The sequence below is a fragment of the Falco biarmicus genome, chromosome 11, assembly GCF_023638135.1.
Source record: "Falco biarmicus isolate bFalBia1 chromosome 11, bFalBia1.pri, whole genome shotgun sequence".
Taxonomy (NCBI): domain Eukaryota; kingdom Metazoa; phylum Chordata; class Aves; order Falconiformes; family Falconidae; genus Falco; species Falco biarmicus.
In genome coordinates this window covers 32,911,219-32,930,143 of record NC_079298.1, presented here as the reverse complement: position 1 = coordinate 32,930,143, position 18,925 = coordinate 32,911,219, and the positions used below count along the sequence as shown (strand labels likewise).

Genomic DNA, 18,925 nt, shown 5'->3' with positions numbered 1-18,925 from the left:
CAGCTACAGAAGGTTAAGCAAAGAGCGGAAAAAAAGCAATGTTTAGTTTGAAAGAGGTTTTAAAGTTCAATCTGACAAGGGAAAGTTCGACCACCCACCTCACGCAAGTGCCTTCAGTTCTTGCCAATAGAAAATTAACTGCTTACACCATGAAAGAACCCCCCAAACTTTCAACAGTTCAAATGTGATCTAAAGTATTTGTAGATCTCACTTCGGTATCTTGTAGCTCAGCAAAACGTTTTGCTCTGCCCCCGGCCCCGTCACCCCCCTTCCCAAACCGGCACAAGCTGGGAGAAACCGCCCCACTTCACACTTCGCAGCTTCAAACACGTCCCCTCTTAAACACACTCACCTTTTCACTTGCACAACGCGAAAGCTGATTAACAGCATCTCTCCTCATCTCCGGCTCACACAGAGCAGCACTGGGAGAAGGATTGAGCAACACCATTTCCAAGGTACAGTGCGGCTGCTCCCCAAACCCAGCAGCGTCGCCTGCCGAGCCCCAAACCCAGCAGCGTCGCCTGCCGAGCCCCAAATGCCAGGAGCTGGCTGGCGCAGGGGTGCTCAGCTGCACTGCTACTGGCCTCCAGTAAGAACCCAGCTCCTAATAGAAAAAGCAGCTGCAAACTGGTTTGAGGGAAGTAAAAGACCTTCCTATACCAGTATGGGCTAAAATTAAATGGGACAGGGATTGCAGAAATAAATGAAAGGATGCCATGCTCAGGACTCAACTTTGCTTTCCTGGGCTCCCCTCCACAGCCCAGGCGCACAAGTGCCACTCTTAAAACTGCCTCTGCCCAACATAACATCATTCTTGCTCTCTCCAGTTCTATAACCAGGGCTTCATCCAAATCTTCATTAAAAAATAATAAAAAAAAATCTTCACCGCAAGCGAGCACAACAGCTATGCAATCCACACTGAACACCGCCCAGCAGCACGCCAATACCTGCTCCCCAGAACCGCTTTCAGCCCGACAGCAGATCGGGGCAGACCTGCCACGCACGTCAGTACCCGCGGGTCCGGGGTTTGTAATTCGCGGCAGGAGGCAAAGCATCCTCCACGAGAAGGGAAGGACTTGTGCACCATACCACGTTGCTCCAAGTGGCTGCTGGTTTGGTTTCCCAAGGTAACTCACACTTGCGGGTCCCAGGGGTAAATTAGGGATCCTCCCCAGCCCACGGAGAGCAGCAGGCAGACACCCAAGTATAAGAGGTTTCCATTTACCCAATGCTCAGATGGAGTTTAAGGCAGCCAAAACGAGAGCAAACACCTTTGTGTCCTGCACATCCCATACAGCTCCAGCCAACGTGGACGAACTCCTGCCAGCAGGACAACGCACGCTGGCATCACGGCTGCATGCTTGCTTCACTGTAAAAAAAAAAAAAAAAAAAAAGAAAAAAGAGCCAGACGGCTAAAACCGTGCATAGAAATGCTTTCTTTAACGATGGTGGCCCTATTAACAGCGAGGTTAATTGCAGAATTGATGCTGTAGGGCTGAAGGGATCCGGATCCGTCGGCTACCCAAGCCACATCCTCCAGGGGAGCGGAGTAAATCTGTTTTTTGAGTGCAGCAGTGGCAGTTAGCTGCTTGAGCTCAAAGCACCAACCCAGCACTCGCACCCGAGCAGAGCTGTGCCTCGGAAGCATCCAAAGTGACTGAGTGACCCAAAGCCCCCCCTGCTCTGGAAGACCACAGGCTCTGCTTTGCAGACAGAAGAGCCCCCAGCAAGTTCACAGCAGCAGGGAGCGTGCTTCCTCCTCGAGCTTCCACTGTCCTCTGAACTACCCCCTTTTTTTTGGGGGGGGGGGGAGTTGGAAAGAAACAGCCCCTAAACACACCCGAGCCATGAGCAGGAACACAAACGTACTTGGGGCTTGGGTTGTGCTTTGGGTGCTCGCTGTTGAGTTTTACGGTGACACAGAGGGAGGAAGACTTGTACAGTCAGAGCAAGACAGGATGAAGCAATCCCACGTTCTGGGCTGGCCTTTCCCAGCGCCCTTCTATCCTGGTACCCACACCCAAAGGGAAAAGAAATTGCCAGCAGCTGCTGCCCACTTGAGCCCAGTCTACCCTCTTTTCATTATACAAAAGCCTGGAAATTTCTCCAAAGCCCTTCTGATGCAGAGCAGCCGTGGCTCCCTTCCAAAGGGATCTGACTCTTCACAGCACTTCAACCTTCTTCAAAAGCCAACCGCTGCAGAAATACAGCTCCCCCACCCCCAAGCGACCGAGTACCTGAGCATCCAGGACCCTCAGACTGGTGGGGAAAAGGGAAATCAGCACCAACTGAAATACCGTTTTCTGGACTGCCCACAAAATACAACTCCCTTTACAGAAACATAAGGTTCCAGGTCACCCAGCAAGGAAGCACCACTGCGTGGAAGTGTGAGGGGACCCAGCAACGAGCAGCGATGGGCTTCAGTCCAACAAAGCACACACCTCAGACTGGATCTGCGGTGCCTGCGATCAAAAGTAAAGACAGAAGTAATAAACGTGCATAAGCTTCCAGGGCAGAGGGCTGGGCTGGCCCCACAATAGGAGAAGGAACAAGTTTTTCAGCAAAGCAGCAGCTTATTCCGTGTCAGACTACGTTCAGCCAGTCTCAGACTCAGAGCTAGCTAACGGCCCACAAAAAGCAGGGAAAAGGTCAAAAACCACGAAGCCGACTGTGCAGCAAACGTTATATTCGCTCTAAGGCAAGTTCCAAACCCGGTGCAACACCAGAGGCACACTGCGTGCTCCTTCAGCTACAGGGTTTGTTACGTTCGGGTTTGTTTTTTAAATATGCAGCTTCTCTTCAACTAGGAAAAGTGATTATTTTGAGTATCCTTTCTTGTTCCGAACGCAGGAAGAAGCCACTTTATTCACAGGCAGAGTCAGAAGAGAACAGACCGGACCTCCAAACAGAGGCAGGCAGCTTCTCCACTATTTGGCATCTCTCATGCTGCAGCCCGGCAGAGAACACACACATCTTGACCTGGAGGAAGCCTTACACAGTCAGTCTTACACCTCACACAAAACTTAAAGAGGAATGCACATTCAACCCAGACAGAAAATGAGAGATATTTCAAAGGGTTCTCCATTAATTTATCATTTAATATAAATGCCGACAGAAAAGCAGGTAAGACCTTGTAGACACTTCCATCTATTTACAAGCCAAGTAGCGAATCACCACCTTTCCACTTTTTTTTTTGTTGAATCAGCAACTCAAAGGACCCTTAGACACTATGTGAAAGCAAGGTGAGGTTGAGTCATCTTTATGAGAGAAAAGCAAGGTGAAGAAGGAAGAAGTAACATTTCAACATATGGCTTTTTCTATAGAACCACCATGCACACACAATATGTCTCCGTTTCCTTGTTCTTTAATATAAAAGTGATACTGTTGCTGTATAGTTCTAAAAAAGAAATAAAGGAGACAAATACTGACTTCCAGATCTCTGGATCCTCTTGCCTTTTGCCTCCTTCAATCCACTCTGTCCCACCTCAGCATAGTTTTTAGAAGGCTTTTCTTTCAAGTTTTAGTATATTGCAGGAGTAAAGACACAGGGAGTTGGATATAGTAAACTCTTTCTGCTACTCCTTTTGTCAGCTCAGATTTTTTCCAAAAGGTAGTAAAGCATCTAATCTTTCCAGGAAAGAGGTATCACTGCCTTTTGTGCCTCTGAACGTGTCCCTTGTGACCAGGCCTGTATGTACAACACTCGAGGATTCCCCTGAACTTGCAAAGAATTCAGATTACAGAATTCTTCTCATATATTCTACTTAATCTCTACTCCTATTACAAATGTTTTGATAGTTACAAACAATAAATATTCACAATATCAACCCAGAGTCAGCCATTCCCATAAAGGCTCAAGAATTTTGTTGATGGGGAAGAGAAGCAGGAAAGGAAGAAAACAGTAGAAGAAGAAAAGCAAGAAAAGAACCAGTTCAAACAGAGAATTCATGACATTTTGTTTAGCATTGATTTATGAGAACAGCAGACAGTGAATTTCACTTATCCAGGATCCTAAATAAATTCAAGAAACAGTTCATAACCTGACTCAACAGATCTCACGGTCTCCTTTATTACCTAGGCTATCCTTTTTATTTTATTTTTTTTGTTAAATATACCTCTGCAGGGCACAATCACATACAATCAATACGATTGGAAAATTACATGAGCTCTATCCCAAGCATATATGCACCAATGTTAAAAAGTTATTTAAAAAAACCCAAACAAACCAAAAAATAAACTCCACCCAAAAAGGTGATAATGACTGCAGAATGTCTCGGGGAGACTTGTACAGAACTAACAAGATCAAAGAAAACTAGGCTTACAAAAAACAGGAAAAAATGTCATCTATAGAGAAATCCCACAACTGGAAGTAGATGATTCCAAAGAGGGAGCGGGAGCTATCCTGTACGAGATCCCACAACTCTTCCTCCCTCCTCCCACACGTGCCTTGCCTCACCGTCTTCCTCCCCCATAGCAACAAATACAATGGGGAAAGAGCTCGACACTATGCCACCGGTTACAGAAAACAGGGCAAAATAACCAGGCTACAGCACAGTTGCTAAGCTGACTTCAAGGAAAGCTCCTCTTCACATAGAGGCTGCTTACACAGCAAGCAGAGGCCAAAGGGGTAATGGGAACTCCTGAAAATTAGAAGAAACAATGTCATTTGGTGCGCCCACGTTAGAGCAGCTTCGCTTAAGAGGCTGCAGATTAAAGGTACCAATTGTAAACTGTGCAGCACCTGTGATGTGAACAGGGTTTCTTCTGTCTCAGGTTGCTTTATACATCTACAAAACATTTTCAGAAGGCTAGAAATGAAGAGGTCAGTGCACACATCCAGTTGTGGGATCCATCCAAAACACAATCTGGTTTGGATGCCAAAGACTTGTGAGTACTGTCTGCCACAGAACTATTAATAAATCTTTTTAACATTACAAAGAAGCAAGTAATTTCTTAAACATCAAATACTCCACAAGATTTTCTTTTTTTTTGCTTACAGATATATTTTCCCCATATACATTTCATATGTAATTCCATCATCTCTAATGCTTTTTTATTTTTAGAGACACTGCACCACCTGTTGCTTCCATCTTTCCCAAGACGGTATTTTTCAAACTGAAGTTGATAATTGCGTTCTCCTAAAACTTTCAGATCTCAGAATCAGTTGTTTCCCAGAATATGAAAACATCCAACCTGTATATCCAAAGACACCCGTCTTTCTTGCTGGACGAAGCCAGGCACCTAAAACTTTCCCAAATGCTGAACATCTAGCAATCTGCACTAAAATCATACACAAGCTCACTGGAATTGCGAAGATTGCCTGGGAAAGATCAGTTTCTTATTTAAGTTACTAAGCTACAGGCATCCGATCGTCATTACGGTTATGTATTTCAACCTTCCAGTGATGGGATGTGGATTTTTCTGCATCAGGAACATTCCCATGAGCAATTTTTATTGGAAAATTTCAGAAAAAACTGCACCCTCTTTGCTTACCATAGTGTTCAAAGAGTTTCCAAGGCATGATATTAGACTCGCCATTGGGAAATAAAATTAAAAAGAAAACCCAACAGTAAGCTTGTTCTCCTTTCCCTGCTAATCAAGGCTCTACCTGCATCTTAAGAAGTGCCTCGAAGGCTGTGACAACACTAAGCAGTTACATTCTTCTTCCTACATAAGAATGAAGACCACACGCTGACTGTATAAGGACACTGTGCTGGGACAACCTTCCCTCCGAATAACTTACTTATATTGTGTAACTTGAACTAACTTACTCTAGCCTCTTTCAGCCCCCTGACATCTCAAAAGAAAAATAACGCAGCTGATAAAACAGTTGAGTATGGAAAAGAGAATCCCCAATGAAGTTTCTGACATTTCAGATTACCTGAATAAATCAATCTGTGCTACATAATCTGTATGCTGGTATACTGCAAGTAACAAACACCCAACTCTTAGCACCAAGGCTACACCTAAAATGTGGCTCAGAGGAGCTGCTTCACTTCCTTCAAATTCAGAGTTTACATTTACTCAAGCAAGGTAGATGTTTTGCCAGTTCATGTCTAAACTACCATTTATGAGAACTCAAGAACTTTTGCTTCCTTTTTTCATCCAGGGGAACTGATTTATTGTTAATACAAAAAAATAAGCTGCTGACACACTGACATTTTTGGGTTGTTTTTAAATCAGTGCTACCAGCATTAGGAGGCGGGAATAGGAAGCACATATTTTGGGGAAGTGAACAATGACAACATTTGAGTATAAATGCCCCAGCCTTGCTCTGTGTTCCTTCTATCTACTGTAGGACTACAAAACCTCCTTCATACACACACAGCCAAGCAGAAAACTTGCACACTGCTTGTATGGGGTTTTCCCCCCCATTTTAGAACAGAGATGATGAGTTAGCACTCCTGCTGTTGAACTTCCCGATTACTAGCACTGAAGCTCTTGGACCATAAAAGTGGATCTGAAATAACTAGTCAACTGAAGATATATTAGTTGGCTGAAGAACCCCAATATATCTTGTAAGTCTGCTTCATTATAGTTCAGATTTATAAATGGGAATGGAAATTAGGGTTTATGCTACTCTGACTTACAGATTTCTCTCTAAATCCAAAAGCCTTAACAGTCTGCAAGAGTTTAAGTTAGATCAAGGAAGGGAAATGCAAGCGGCTTTCTTAACATATTATTAATGAAAAGCCTCACTCCTAGCCCTTGCTAATAGAGGATTTGCCCCACCTTACTCAATTGGTGCTGTCAAGAGACAGTATCAACATACAAGTTTGCTTCTTCCACATCTAATTTAATGTAATGCTACAGTTTGACAAGTCTTTTCAGTTCCAATGGGCTTAAAAGTCAGTTACATTTGCAACACAGATTTATCTTTTACTGTAACTGAAGAAATTTTAAAACAGTATTCAATTTAAACACTTAAAGACAAGGCTTCTTTGATTATATTACATTTCTATGTTCCTTCTCCCTCTTTAAATGAGCCATTCCATCAGCTGAGAGAGTGCATGACAGACCGAAAACATGTCAGAATACCCCAGATACATCTCAGTATATTGCAAATTGTATGACTAAATGGAATGATTTTCCACAATTCAATGCATGGATAAGGCTTGACAATCATTAACTTTTGTAAATTGTTATTAGGATAATACAGTCAACTCACAAAACCCTACAAAGATCTGACAATCAAAATGGTTACACCAGGGAAAAAAAAAAAAAAGTGTAAAGCACAAGTCTTTGGCTCTCCTTTAAAGAAAAACAGCAGTTTACCATGTTTATACAGATCCCCCGTTTGCCTACCAGTAGGGGCAATATCACATTTGTGCATCACTGAGTAATAACACCATTAGAAAAGGCAACTTCACAGAAGTTATTGGCTAAGCGAATTCCTTTGAATGCTCTGTTTTGAGGCAGCAAGCTGTCACTGTTACACAATCAGGGAGGGTGAATGGGCAAGCCACAGAAGGAAAGGAAGGAAGATAAGGACAAAAGGGAGAGAATAAGGCTCAGAAGAAACTAGGACAGAGAAGAACTTAAAGGGGATAACAGTGCTGCAAGTTTAAAAGGTGCTCTGGTCTAAGTAAAATAAGTCCTATTCTGAAATGGGACAGAACACTGTAATATACAAGAGGGCCAGAAGAAAAAGTCTAAATTTCTCCTATTAGGAGAACTGGGTCAACAGAAAGGAAGAAGAGATGTTGACAGGAGGAGGAAAGTAACACTACAGAATAAACAAACATCCTTTCTACAGTGCCTGAATCACTGACATACTAAAAGTTAACCTAACACTCGAAGCTTCCTGTTCCTGGGGGGTTTGTCCATGCTGGGGCTGAAACCCAGGTTATCAATGAGAGTTGAAAGTTGTCGACTGCAGTAGAAGATCTAACCTACCTACCAAACGATGCAGTCGTGCCCCAACACCATTGTAATACTGCTTCCTCTTGCCCAAGTAGAAGAAAGTAAACCTTCTAGCAAAACCAATTTCACTGAAGCAGACAGCATTCCTGTAAAACTGGGACAATGACAGGCTGTAGAAATGAATGTATCTGAATACAGAGTGACTCCAGAAATTTTCATTTCCTGCTTATTTGTTGTAACCATCAATGCTTCCTTGATATGGACAGCTACCTGTCCTCCCAGTTCTACCAGCATGCTTTTCCACAAAAGGGGACAATTTTAGGGACAGCTTCCAGAAAAGACTTCAAAGCATATACTATGTTTTGCTGTTTGGCTTGTTTAATCAATTAAACCTGAAAAAAAAGCAAGAAAAGGGTAAGAGGAGGAGGGGAAAAAACAAAACCAAAAATCAATACTGTTAGTAGACATTAAACAAACTATTTAACAAGCCAAACTGTAATACTGGGCAAACAGGGCATTCACCTGGACACACTGATCACAGCAAGGACACCATGCACAAAAGTACAGCACACAAGAGCTGGATGAAGGAGAAAAAACAACAGTAAAGTTTCCTTTCTAATCCACAGGTTTTGGAAACATTCAGTATATGCAGGCCAGCAATCTGGATAGCTCTTACTGCAGAATTCCTCCCAGGAGGAAAAGTGGAGAAAAAAAAATTAATCCCTAACCTGGCAAGGAAACTAGCCGGCACAAGTAACGAAAGGTAAAAAAAGTTTTTGCCCCTTCAGATTTTCTTCCTAGTGTTCAAAATGAATCTGTAGATTCAAACATATCATAACCGTCTTTGAAAAGTCATTTTACACCAAGAATTATAGCAGAAAAAAAAAAGGTACATTCTGGGCTTGTCCTCCTAGGTTAGGATATTGCACTAATTATCTCAACACTAGAATGAACTCCCTGTGTTAATAAAGACACAGCAGGAAGAAGTACACTAATTAAAAACAAGCAAGCTGACCTGACGGTGGTGCTCTGCACTAAAGGATGGGGAAGAGGGCACCGTGCCTGTATCAGTTGACTTGTGAGCAGGCTGCCAGGGGAACTCGTTAATCATCATCATATCCAGAGCAGATATGGGAGAACAGACCTGACAGGCTCAAAACTGCCTCACCCTAGGTTCTGCTCGGCTCAGAGCGGGGAGGGTGTAACGTTAGGCCTCAAGTAGGAGATACAGATGGATGGGGGCAAAGCGTAGATGAAACTATTCTAGTACAGAGATGATTCTTTGCCAAAAGTTTAGAAGGGTTAGAAAAAAAAGCAAGCTTCAAAACTCCTCTTGGCAATTAAGAGGCCAAAGTTCAATTAAGAGCAAAATAAACCTGTGTGGAGACATATGGAAAGTGTGGGGGGGTGTGCCGAAAAAATGCCTTTATTTTCATTCAGTGCTTCTACCTCCCAGACATTTGATCACAACAGCTGCGCTCATGCGAAAAAATTCTTAAAACATACCCAATATATATACATATATAACTATGTATATATGTATATATATATATTTATATATAAATTTTTATTTAAATAAAAAAGAAAGCTCGAATCCCAAGCCAATATGTGTATCAAATCCTTGACCAGCCAGGTCTGTAGGGCATAATCAAATTCAATGTGAAATAGTATATAAACGCGGTGCCTTGACTGGGCAAATTAAATAATTGCTACTCAAAAGAGTCTTCTGTTTGGACTCTCCTACTGGTAGGCAATACTGGGACTGTATCCCCTCCCACCCCCCATTTTGTTTTATTTAACAGTATGATGAATGCAAAGCTTAGCCCAAGGTTGCTATGACCTCAGCAGGAGTTAAGGTTAAGGAAAAAAACTAAAAACCAAGAAAATTTATTAACTCTTGCTTTACCCAACCAAAGCAATGCAGTAATTTATTACATAACCAGTGCTTTCAGATTTAGTAGTCTAACCCAGAAAGAAAAAACGAGAACAGGCCAAGAAGGTGCAGAGGGAGCAGCACTTAAAATTGTTCTCCACAGAATTCTTTGCATACAGGGTCTCACCCCAGTGCATGTCGACAGAGTCAAAAATGTGCAGCAAGAACAAGATTTCTTTTATTTCTTTAAGAAAACGTCTAGAAAGGCCTATGGTTTCTTCAACTTTTTTTCTTTTCAATTATGAAGACCTACCTGGAGAAGTAGCACACTAGATCTATCAAGCAAGATTTGCCTTTCAGTACTCCTAACTACTTCTGACAGATTCTGTGCTGCACCTTCAAGTGATAGGTTTTGATGCAGCTTTTCCCCTATGAAAGGGGAATCTAGGAAGGATTCACCGCAGCAGTGGCAGACAAGCTGCAGATTGAGTCTCAGATACCAAATTGTAATACAAACACACACACACCTTTAAAAATGCCAACTTTGAAAAAAGAAATTAAAATTCCCCTTTATATTTTAAAGATCACCATCACTGACAAGCACAAATCAGAGATGTTTGTCTCCTTCAGTAAAAGGCCCTCACAACAGCATTACAATTAAATAACTGATACATCACTGAACAAAAGAAAGGGGGAAAAAAAAATCAGGTTGTGAAGAAAATTGTCGTTTTAATAATCATCGTAAAATAGCAACGAAGAAAAAAAAAGGCAAGATTTGCTGAGAAGGATGCATATATGAAAGACCTGTTTAATAAGGCAGAGAGGTCAGTAAGTCCCTCTGCATCAATTTTTAGTATGGACTTTGGGTAAGCTTGTTTTAAAGGCCTAGTGAAAGGGGTGGGGGGAAAACACAACCAGCAGACGCTAGATGAACTAAGATGGATCACCAGCTCATCAGCAGCTAACATCCTTCCAGAAACTGTGTAACTTTGCGTTCTCTCTGCTTCCCATTTACTAGAAATACTACCTTGGTCATGGCTGCACAACCTTTACTGGTTAGTTAAGTGTCTCTACCACAAGCCCCAGCTAACCAGCTTCAGAAATACTCATGCTGTAGTAGATCGGTCTGCATTCTGCTGACCCCTTCACTCCCAACAGAAAACAAAAGGCCAGCAACCTTCAAATAATGTAACATATGCCTGACAGTCGTTTTGTTATCCTCTTTAATTACACGTGCTGTGCTGGGACATACAGTAAGGACTGCACCTGTTGCATTGCAAAGATTCTGTCACTTGTAGTTTAAAATAATTTAAGCAAGAAGTCTCGCACAAGCTAGAGTTTAGTTCCTAGCCGCAATGGGGGGAATTGTTTTAAGAACAAAGTTTGCTGCACATCTTTTGACACTGCAGTTCACAGCTACTCTCCAACCCTCACTCCTTGTCTACCCTTAAACCATACAAGGAAGCGGCCAGGTTGTTTTAGTTGTTGAGAAATTAAGGTGATAAGAAATTATGCACTGGGTATGTAATAATACCAAAATAAAAGAAGAAACCTACTTCATTAAGATCATACAATTAATCAAACAGAGTATATATATATAATATCTTTTTTTTTTAAGCCCTGGGATCCAAGGCGTCCAAAGTTATTAAAATAAAGTTCATTCACAGAACAAAAACAAATTTAATTTGAATTGCTTGCAGATACTGCTAATTTTCATTTTTTTTTAATTAAAAAATGCGTTAATGTGAACTATGTGCAGGATTTGTTTCTAGTAGTTGTGTTTGTGCACATTGCCTCTGGACCTGCTGCTCTGCTACTGCTGTTGCTCCTGGGTTTCTCCAATCACCCCTGGAAAAAAATGTGATGGAAGCTACCAACACCCCAGCAAACGAAACTCTGGGGTATGCTGGCCTCACTTCATGGAGCAGATGTGGGTGTAACTCCCGCTCTCTGGGAGTCGTGGTTTTCTCCTCCTCCCTCTGGGTCCTCTGACAGGCTGAGAGACACTGTCTTGCTGGACAGGAGGCCAATGTTCTCTTGTGTCAAGGCTGATCCATTTGGAACATCACTGCTGAAAGAAAGTTGAGGATAAAGGGGGAAGGGGGCAAAGAGAAGTAATTACTGAGATTTTTTTTATTTAAGTAAAAGGATGTCAGTTATTTGTTTCTGCAGCATCTCAATGAACAGTTGGGAACGCACGTAAAGACTTGCCTTGTATAACAAATAGGTCGTCTGGTATGCTGCAGATACTTAACAGAAAAGAATGAACCAAGATATGGCTAATTGAAAACAAATCAGTCAATGTATTTTTAAGGTTCTAGATTAGTTATGCTTTGCAAACTATTTCAGCATGTGCCTTAAGATGTACAATCTGTACAGTGCAGACATTCCAGAACATTTAACTTATCTGGATCATTTATCTTGATTTTTTTATTAAAAAAAGAAATATTTGTTGCAGTTTCATTACTTCCAGAGTTCCATATGGAAAAATTAGTTTCTGCTCTGGAGGCCTCAACCTAATGGTGCAGTGCAGAACTTAATAATTGGTGCAGACTTCATAAGCAATCGAGAGGGATACATTTTCTGAATAAATATTCAGATTCCAAACTGCTCACATCAAGTTATGTAAACTTAATGAAACGTCTGAGCTTTTCTGTTCAAAGCTTTTAGCTTGAATACACGCAGATGCTTGCAGCCATCTGAAAATGGTTGCTGTATAGATTCCCAGCATTCCCAGGCAACATCTTATTTCAATTGAGTATCAAATGTCAATTGAAATCAACCCCAACATCTACACAGATAAAGATTACTGCTACAAATCAAAGTGATCTTTGTTTCAAAGCTACATACCTTCCTAGATATGACCCACACCACAAACATTAGCAGGATGCAGTAACTTTCCTCCCACATTTGGAACATTTCTTTTCTTTGAAACTAAAGCAGCAGATAAATGTTTCTTCTAGGGTTGTTTATCTCCTGCTCCTCCCTACTAATAGTTGACTAGATGGACTTCTGGTCTTGCAAACACTGAAATTCTTCTGTTGTGCTAATTGATACAGAGCCTCATTCCACTCACCTACTCATCAGCTGAAAGGGCCCTTAATTCACACATGCACGATAAAAACTTGTTTTCTATCTTTTCCTAGCAGATGCTTCCACATCAGAGCCAATGTGAGACCAAGGGTTATTATTATTCATACACCAGAGAGTGACCCTGATTAAGTCATTCTGCTGTTTCACGACGAAAGGTTGAAAACCCATGTTACCTGAATGTCAGTGCGAGGTCTTCAGCTGGAACCTTGCTTTGCGGTTCTAACTGTCCATTTTCTGTCTGTTTATTCGTGCCCAGTTTGTTTTTCATATCCAGTGAAGACTGGCTTTCCTTTTAAAAAAAACCAAAAGGACAGAAGAAAAATTCTTTAAACACAGTGTTAAAGGTATTTGAGACTCGATCCTTTAGGACCAACGATGAAGGCCTGTAGATTGGGAGTTATACAGCGTAACCCACAAAAACCATGAGACAGGAAAACAGACTAAGACATGCTTATCCTCTCAGGACATTGTATTTCCTGAAAGAAAGGGATGATTCTCATAACAACAAGCAAAGACCACAGACTGTAACAGCACACAGACTTCTGAATGCTAGCCTGTACCTGCAGAAGATGATTTCTATGTTAAAGCAGTTTACAGTGACCTTGGAGACTATGCAGTTTTCAACTAATTCAGTGGCACGCTTATTTTCAAATGGCAATAAAACAGCAGTAGAGTATTTTAAGGTGGCTAGAATTAAAATTCTTCATGAAGAAGAATCAAAGAACTCCTCAGGAGGTTTGGAAGAATAAAGAGGGAGATGGATGACTCCAGCTGTGGTTATCCCAGCAGAGAGCCCTTCTGCCAGGCTAAAAGGGCTGCAGCCAGCTGCACAGCTCTCCACTCCACCTCTCTGCCTCCCACCCCCACAGCACTCACCATGCTCAGCTCACGGGTTCTCTTCCCAATTTCCCTTTCCACCTGGTGTAGCTCCAAGCTCAGCTGTTCACTTGAGATCATCCCAGGCCACTTGGGAGGTGGGGGTGGGGGCTGTGGTTGGCCTGCCAGGGTAGTCGCCTCCCTCTGCAACAGCAGCCTGTTACTAACAGCCTAAATGCATAAAGCCAAGCACATACACAACTGAGCACACAACACACCAAGCACAGAAAGAGCTCTAGGCCATAACTCTAGAGTATTGCTTATTTGCAAACCCAAGGCTGCCTCTCTCCATGCTTAATAAGGTCCCAATTGAAATCACTTCCAATGCAAGTTCAAACGTTTTTTACAGACTCTCTTTTCACTTTAAAATAAGCAGTGTTAAATACCTTTTACTATAATAAGTTTGCATGAGTTTTCCCCATATGCTGCTCAAAACTAAGATTAAAAGCACAGGAACAAGACCACTACTCTTTGTAAGCTATTTGTTGAACAAAAGATAACAGCAGATAAGCAAATCTGCTGCTTTATTTTACAATAGTAGAATTTATCAAGTTTTACAGTAGAGCCAGAATTATTGCTAAATCATATAAAATATCTTGAGATGTGGGTGTCAATTTGTAGCGCTTTACTGACCCAGATTAGGAAGCACAGAAACAAAGAGGGGCAAGCAACGACAGTCATTCACAAGTTGCAAGCTACTAGCAGCCAAGTAAAAGCAGTAACCCCATCAGCCACTCCAGAAATCTGCTAATACTTGGGTGTCAGTTCTGTAAGTGTGTGCTCTGCATTTAAACACACTATCTACTACTCCACGCAACCAAACATGTGCCTAGTCTTCAAGCAGGAATGCTCACTCATTTGAGAAAGCACAACAATCTAGCTCTTCATGCTGTGACTCAATTAAGCAATTGCTACAACCTTGTAACAAGTAAATCAGCAAAGCCTCCTGGATTCCAAGTACCTACTTGCCACTTTGAACACAGTAGAAAGCTGTTATTACTCAAAATAGCTGATTAGTTCTGAGAAATTCAAGTTACGGTAAAAAAAATAAATCAATGCTCAAAATTCAATTATGTAGGACTTAACACTGACACAATCACAGTAATAACGGGCAGGAGAGGCAGGCCACTGACGGGTTTTGCAACTTTCCAATACTTTTGTATTATGGCACAGGAAGACATGCAAGATTTAAAACATTTTCTCCTCTTGTTCCCAAACAAGAGCACAAGAACATGAGTTACGTTTTAGCTAAGAAATCCGTACTACTTGTAACTGCTGCTGCAACTTAAAAATTGTGAGCTCTTGCAATTACTCTGCAATAACCCTCCTCTATTACATGTGTTCTTAGGTAACTATACCTTCAGCAGAAGCTGTTCTCCATTACCTATAGCAATTCCTTCTGGGAAAACATTAATATGAACAGTTGCTGAGGTACCTAGAATAGCTTTCTGGTAAATATTTACTGATTTTCTCCTAGAAGGAGGAAAAAAAAGTAACTAAAGCTTTGTTAAAACAATTCTTTGATTATGCCTTAACATTTCCCCTTCTGCATCTCACAAAATACAAAGATTTCAGATCATTAATTCTTTTATGAATGCAGACTCCCATCCTTCCTCATGTTGCAAATTACTACATTTCTTCTACACAACGAGACATAAAATACTAAGCTTTAATTTTTCAAGCTGAATATCTTGGATATTTATTTTCTTGACTCTTCTGGTTTGTGCTATTTAGGAAGAAACAGGTACAACACGAAGCCAAACATGAAACAGATGAAGGTCAAAGACTTCTGTACATAAAATCACACATTTTCAATGGCAGTAAAGCCAAGAGGAACAGGTTATCTACACCACAAGTTTAACTCCGTGTAGACAGGTGAACAGAGGGGGCGGGCGGGGCAGGGGGGGGAAGTGAGAGAGAATGAAAGCAAACATGAATAAGCATAGAGTGCAGATTCAAGTATGTTGTCAATTTCCAGCTGAAATGCAGGGAAGTTTCTGCTGCTAAGCAGAGAGGTTTAGACTTGTACCATAGTCCTGATGCCTGACATCACAGAATTAAGTATTGTTACTGAGTAGTATTACAATCAAAGAAAGATCAACACATGAAAAGCAACTTTACCAGCTTCATCTCTCATACCATCACACCACCCCTCACCATTCTTCCAAACACTGGCACCAACCTCTAGTCCTCGCATCTGTGTCTGCTGGCTAATCTGATGGTCTACTTGCTGCAGCTCCATGCGCAGCTGCTGCTCTCGTTCTGCTGAGGGTAACTGTTTCCCATGACCAGCCACATCTGACATGGACAGTCTCTCCCTTTGGGATCAGAAAAGGAAAAATAAGGAGATTTAGGGGAAAAAAAAGCTTTACTCAGCTGGCATAGAAAAAAGATAAAGAAAATTTTAAAAAAGGTAAACTAAAACAAAGCAATCCTACCTGTCATTGAAACGTCCCTGAGAAGGTATATTTTGATGAGGAGAATATGGAGAGCCTCCCCAGCCACCGTGAGTTCCGTAAGGATTGTAGTCTGTCAGTGAACAGAAAGAAATCCATGTCACATTACTACAGAAGTATCCTTTAAGTAGTTCAGCCAATACACAGAACTGGACAGACATTAGAGAATAACCAGAAAGGCCAACCCTCTAACAGTGCTGGTCTAATGTTTCTTCTGCTGAAACAAATACAGAAACATAACATGTCACTAGTCTCATGTGCATAATGCATGACCCTTCATGTACATCCAACAGATTTGTGATAGTCTCCCAGAGTGTGAGATTGTGAAGGACTTCAGACACTGAGAGACAGGGACACAAACTTACATTCACTATGTGAATTAAACAAACATGGGTTTGTTTTGTTCCCAGCAGCTAACTCCCGAAAAAAATCTAGAAGGAAGTTTGGAGGAATATAATTACATTTTTTGTTATGATTATTTAGTGCACCTCAAAAAAGGACCACTTTTGGATTAAGGTATACAGCCACACTATACATATGGTTAGAAAATATAAACTATTCCTACTTTATTTGCTCTGCCTAACATCACACAAAACCTTGGCTGCATTAAGCTTGCAGCGGCAACTATCCATAAAGTAGGAGTGCTGTACAGTACTTCATTATGATGCTTTTGAATTATTTACTTGAGAAAGCAGTAAGTTTCTGCACTGTAATACAACAGATTTAAAAAACCTCCCACCACAGGGGACCAGCAGAACAAATTAACTTTTTCCAAATAGCAACAAGTAGTCACCAACACATGCACAAACCTGTCCTTGGGACAGAAAATTGCAGCAGCCTTCTTCCTCAGGCTGCTCAGCATAGCCCTACCTAGAGTTATTTTTAGTAGTGTAAACACATACATCTCATCTATATTTCTAAGACAAGAAACAAGTTTACAGGGTTTGACTTCCAGTTGTACTGCGCCATAGCACTAAAGGATACAGCAACAGCCAGGAAAATCCAAGAGCACACACTGTACCTGAAATGACCGATTTGGTGGTAGCTCCCTGAACAGCCATGGCCTGCATGGGACCAGAATTCTGGTACATCGCTTTGGAAGTACGAGAGATAGCCCCAAATCTCGACACAGTTGGTCGGTCTCCAAATGGAATGAGGTCATCATCACCAGTCTCTGCTGCTCTTCGCTGCATGTCTAATCGTTGGTCACGCATGGCTTTACTATCTATGTTCTAGACAAGACATGGAAAAGGCAGTCAAAAACTTACTCAGAAATGAACAAACCCACATTCCTTTTACAAGCTGGTACCAGTACAGTAAGTCTCTTTTGTATTCTCTATTCCCTTCATCCTTCAACTAGTCTTCCAATTCTTCAGTTTGTAACTCCACTGTTATACTGTTAACGAGACATCACTCCCAACTTCAGATGACAATTACTACCACCACTGTGAAACAGTTGCATAATTATTTACAAACAAATCCAAGAGAAGGGAGCAGCAGCAAAAGGAAATTAAGACAGAGGAAAGTCTAATGGGACAGAAGGGAAAAACCCCTCCAGAATCAAGTCAGACGAGATCAGCGGGCATCTCTGAGGAATACACTCCTCCTTCCAAAGTCCAAAAGAAATTTCTCTGAAGGCAAGTGTTAACAACTATATCATCTAACAGCTTAAGAGATGACTCAAAATGGGAATTACGCAGCACAGCACTTACTTGGGATGTCTGGTACATCTTTTCAGGCACATTTTTCATTAACTACTAGTACTGCTTGGAACATCACAGTTTCTAACTAAGCTTCAGACTCAAACACTTTAACGGGCTAGCATATAGATAAACAGATAAAATGTTCCCTCTCTACTCACAGACCTCTGTCAAGCAGTCACAAGGGAGATGATGTGCATAGAAAACAAGCTCGATTTAGCAGGGTAAGTCAATGTGATTTAACTTACTGAGAAGAAGAAACAAGACATTATCATAAAGATTTTTAACAAAGCTTTTCCTGAGATACAAGTTAGGCCAGTTACGGGAGAAGTCACCTGGAGTAACTTAAAAACACATGTCAAAGGGTTGGTTCCATGAATAAAAATTGATTTTAAGAAGGCTCCTCAACACAAAACAAAACAAATAAACCCCACCCCCAGAATAATCACCCCATCCAGATAAACACAAAACAGTGAAAAGAAATAAACAGATTTAAAAAAAAAAAACAAAAACAACCACACAAAAAAAAGGAAAAGCACTTAGTTAAATGAGAAGCTGTCTGTTGGCTGCCAGAGAATGTAACATGGTAAGAACTTACAAAACAGAGTTAAGACTGCTGAAGAAGTAAAACTGTAGCACAGTGCTGTGTACAATAAAAAGAACAAGGTAAGTGGGGCTACTACACAAAAAGGACAGACTGAAGGCTAAAAACTTCATTATGGTCCAAAATTAAAATGAAACTCTGCAAGCTTTCAGTGACGTTAAGGATTGCTAGAAACAGACACAATAAGATAACTAAGGGAGGAATAAAGGGGTGAAAATGGCAGTCACAACAGAGTTGGAAGCTAAACTCAAGAAGTGTAACATGTTGAAACTGGAACAGGCATTAGACACCATCTACTTTGGAATTCTAAAAAAATATTGTATCAACCTTGAGTCCATAGGATGACAGTACCAATTTAATTTATTTCCATATACTGAGTGGGGGGAAAGAACACAGTAGAGGTGCAATGCTATCTGCATAAAATCCAGCATTATGTGCTCTTAGATGATACTATTCTTAT

The 18,925-nt window shown here is 41.3% G+C and overlaps 1 protein-coding gene across 10 annotated transcripts in view; it reads right to left on the bottom strand.

Annotated features, from left to right (window-relative positions):
* Nucleotides 1-3,077: 3,077 nt before the first annotated feature.
* RC3H1 (ring finger and CCCH-type domains 1) overlaps nt 3,078-18,925 on the bottom strand; it is a 66,065-nt gene continuing 50,217 nt past the window's right edge. For 3 of the 10 annotated variants that reach the window (XM_056355815.1, XM_056355813.1, XM_056355816.1), the window contains exons 15-20: nt 17,183-17,393; nt 16,144-16,234; nt 15,888-16,023; nt 13,706-13,876; nt 13,003-13,118; nt 3,078-11,807 (exon numbers count right to left, since the gene is read on the bottom strand). In XM_056355815.1, coding sequence (XP_056211790.1) covers nt 11,654-11,807; nt 13,003-13,118; nt 13,706-13,876; nt 15,888-16,023; nt 16,144-16,234; nt 17,183-17,393 — 879 coding nt within the window. In that variant the 3' untranslated portion in view covers nt 3,078-11,653. The remainder of the gene's footprint in view (nt 11,808-13,002; nt 13,119-13,705; nt 13,877-15,887; nt 16,024-16,143; nt 16,235-17,182; nt 17,394-18,925) is intronic. The other 7 variants (XM_056355814.1, XM_056355817.1, XM_056355818.1 and 4 more) reach the window with 5 other exon arrangements.